The sequence below is a fragment of the Echinococcus granulosus genome (genome assembly GCF_000524195.1).
Source record: "Echinococcus granulosus chromosome Unknown EG_S00672, whole genome shotgun sequence".
Taxonomy (NCBI): domain Eukaryota; kingdom Metazoa; phylum Platyhelminthes; class Cestoda; order Cyclophyllidea; family Taeniidae; genus Echinococcus; species Echinococcus granulosus.
This window is the reverse complement of record NW_020171048.1, coordinates 1-1272: the sequence shown is the minus strand read 5'-3', so window position 1 is coordinate 1272 and position 1272 is coordinate 1. Positions and strand designations below refer to the sequence as shown.

At 43.4% G+C, this 1272-nt stretch overlaps 1 protein-coding gene across 1 annotated transcript; it reads left to right on the top strand. All coding sequences in view use genetic code 11, as the record gives it.

The window, feature by feature from the left end:
- Positions 1 to 464: 464 nt before the first annotated feature.
- EGR_11270 (hypothetical protein) lies at positions 465 to 1006 on the top strand (the record flags this gene model as incomplete). The annotated part of the gene is made up of 2 exons (XM_024500513.1): positions 465 to 546; positions 783 to 1006. The coding sequence occupies 2 exons, from the start codon at positions 465 to 467 to the stop codon at positions 1004 to 1006; spliced, it is 306 nt and encodes a 101-aa protein (XP_024345073.1).
- Between the last annotated feature and the right edge of the window lie 266 nt (positions 1007 to 1272).

Below are 1272 nucleotides of genomic sequence, written 5' to 3'. Positions count from 1 at the left end.
TCATGATTAATGCCGTTGCTGAGTCCATCTTCTGATTTTCCAGTAATGATGGCTAAGAAAACGACGAATTATCGTCCAACCACAGCGAGGGAGATCTTAGTGGATGGCGTACAAATGTAATGCCACCACATCACCTCAATTTCCTCGAGCGTCTAATTTTTTGTTACCACATTTGGTGGGTTCAAAGGAAGGCAGGACACAGAGTCAGTGAATGCATCTCTCTATCCATTTGGAAGTGGAGGAATACAAACGAGAGCGGAAGAGTTGCTTCTTGCCAAATTGCTTGATTCTGTTGATGCACTCCCCTTCCTCTGCTTTCATAATACACGAGGCAGAACTTGGGAAAAATAATTTGCCATTTTTGCAACTTCCTCTCTTATTGCCGATGTCATATTTCGGCTCTATCAAGGCATTGGGGACCGCAGGACTGAGGGAAGTGGGGCGTAGGAATTGCTCATCGTCGAATGGAAGTACTTCCCATCGGTGACGCAGCTGGCCGCTTGATGCAGCGTAACAACACATTCGTCACTTTGCGCGCAGACGTCCGTGAGAAAACACAGAACAAATACTCTTTAAGAAGAAAGTAGCTTAGAAGTCATCACTTTTGAAACGTCATTCTAATTTCACTACAAATGAAGCATTAATCCCTTGAGCATACCTATTAGGGTAAGTCTTAATGCCTATTTTTAATGCTGACTATCACTGAGGAACAACTAAAAGGCTCTTTTGGGAACTACAATCTGCGACTGCGTTGACATGATGCATATTTGCGTGTGTTGTAGGGATGCAGAACAACTTGATCGCCTGTGTGATCGTCGTCTTCCTCTGCATCATCTCCTCCACCATTGTGGGTGCCGTCAGCGTCCTCGCTCGCATGGTACCCGCAGCCATGGTCAACGCCTACCTCTACCTCACGGCCTGCAAGTCCACCCCATCAGTTGTTACTCGACCCTGTCACTTTGGCAGTTTTGACAGCTTCATTGCCATTGTTACAGAGTTGGCTTAAGGAGGCAATTTAACTGACTAGGACTCATTTGTAAAGTTTTTGAATTGGCTCCCAATGTTTACTTCTTAATTGTTCTTTGAATTTGTATATTTTATCAGAATACTTTACTTCTAGTAGGCATTTTATAAAAAAAGTTAATTTTTTTATCTGTGTCTAGTTGGCTTGAGCAGTGTTGAAACAACACACATGTGTCACTACCCACTACGATTCGTTCGATCCACATCTTTGCAGGTTAATTTTTCACGGCTTGGTTCAATAACACTAGG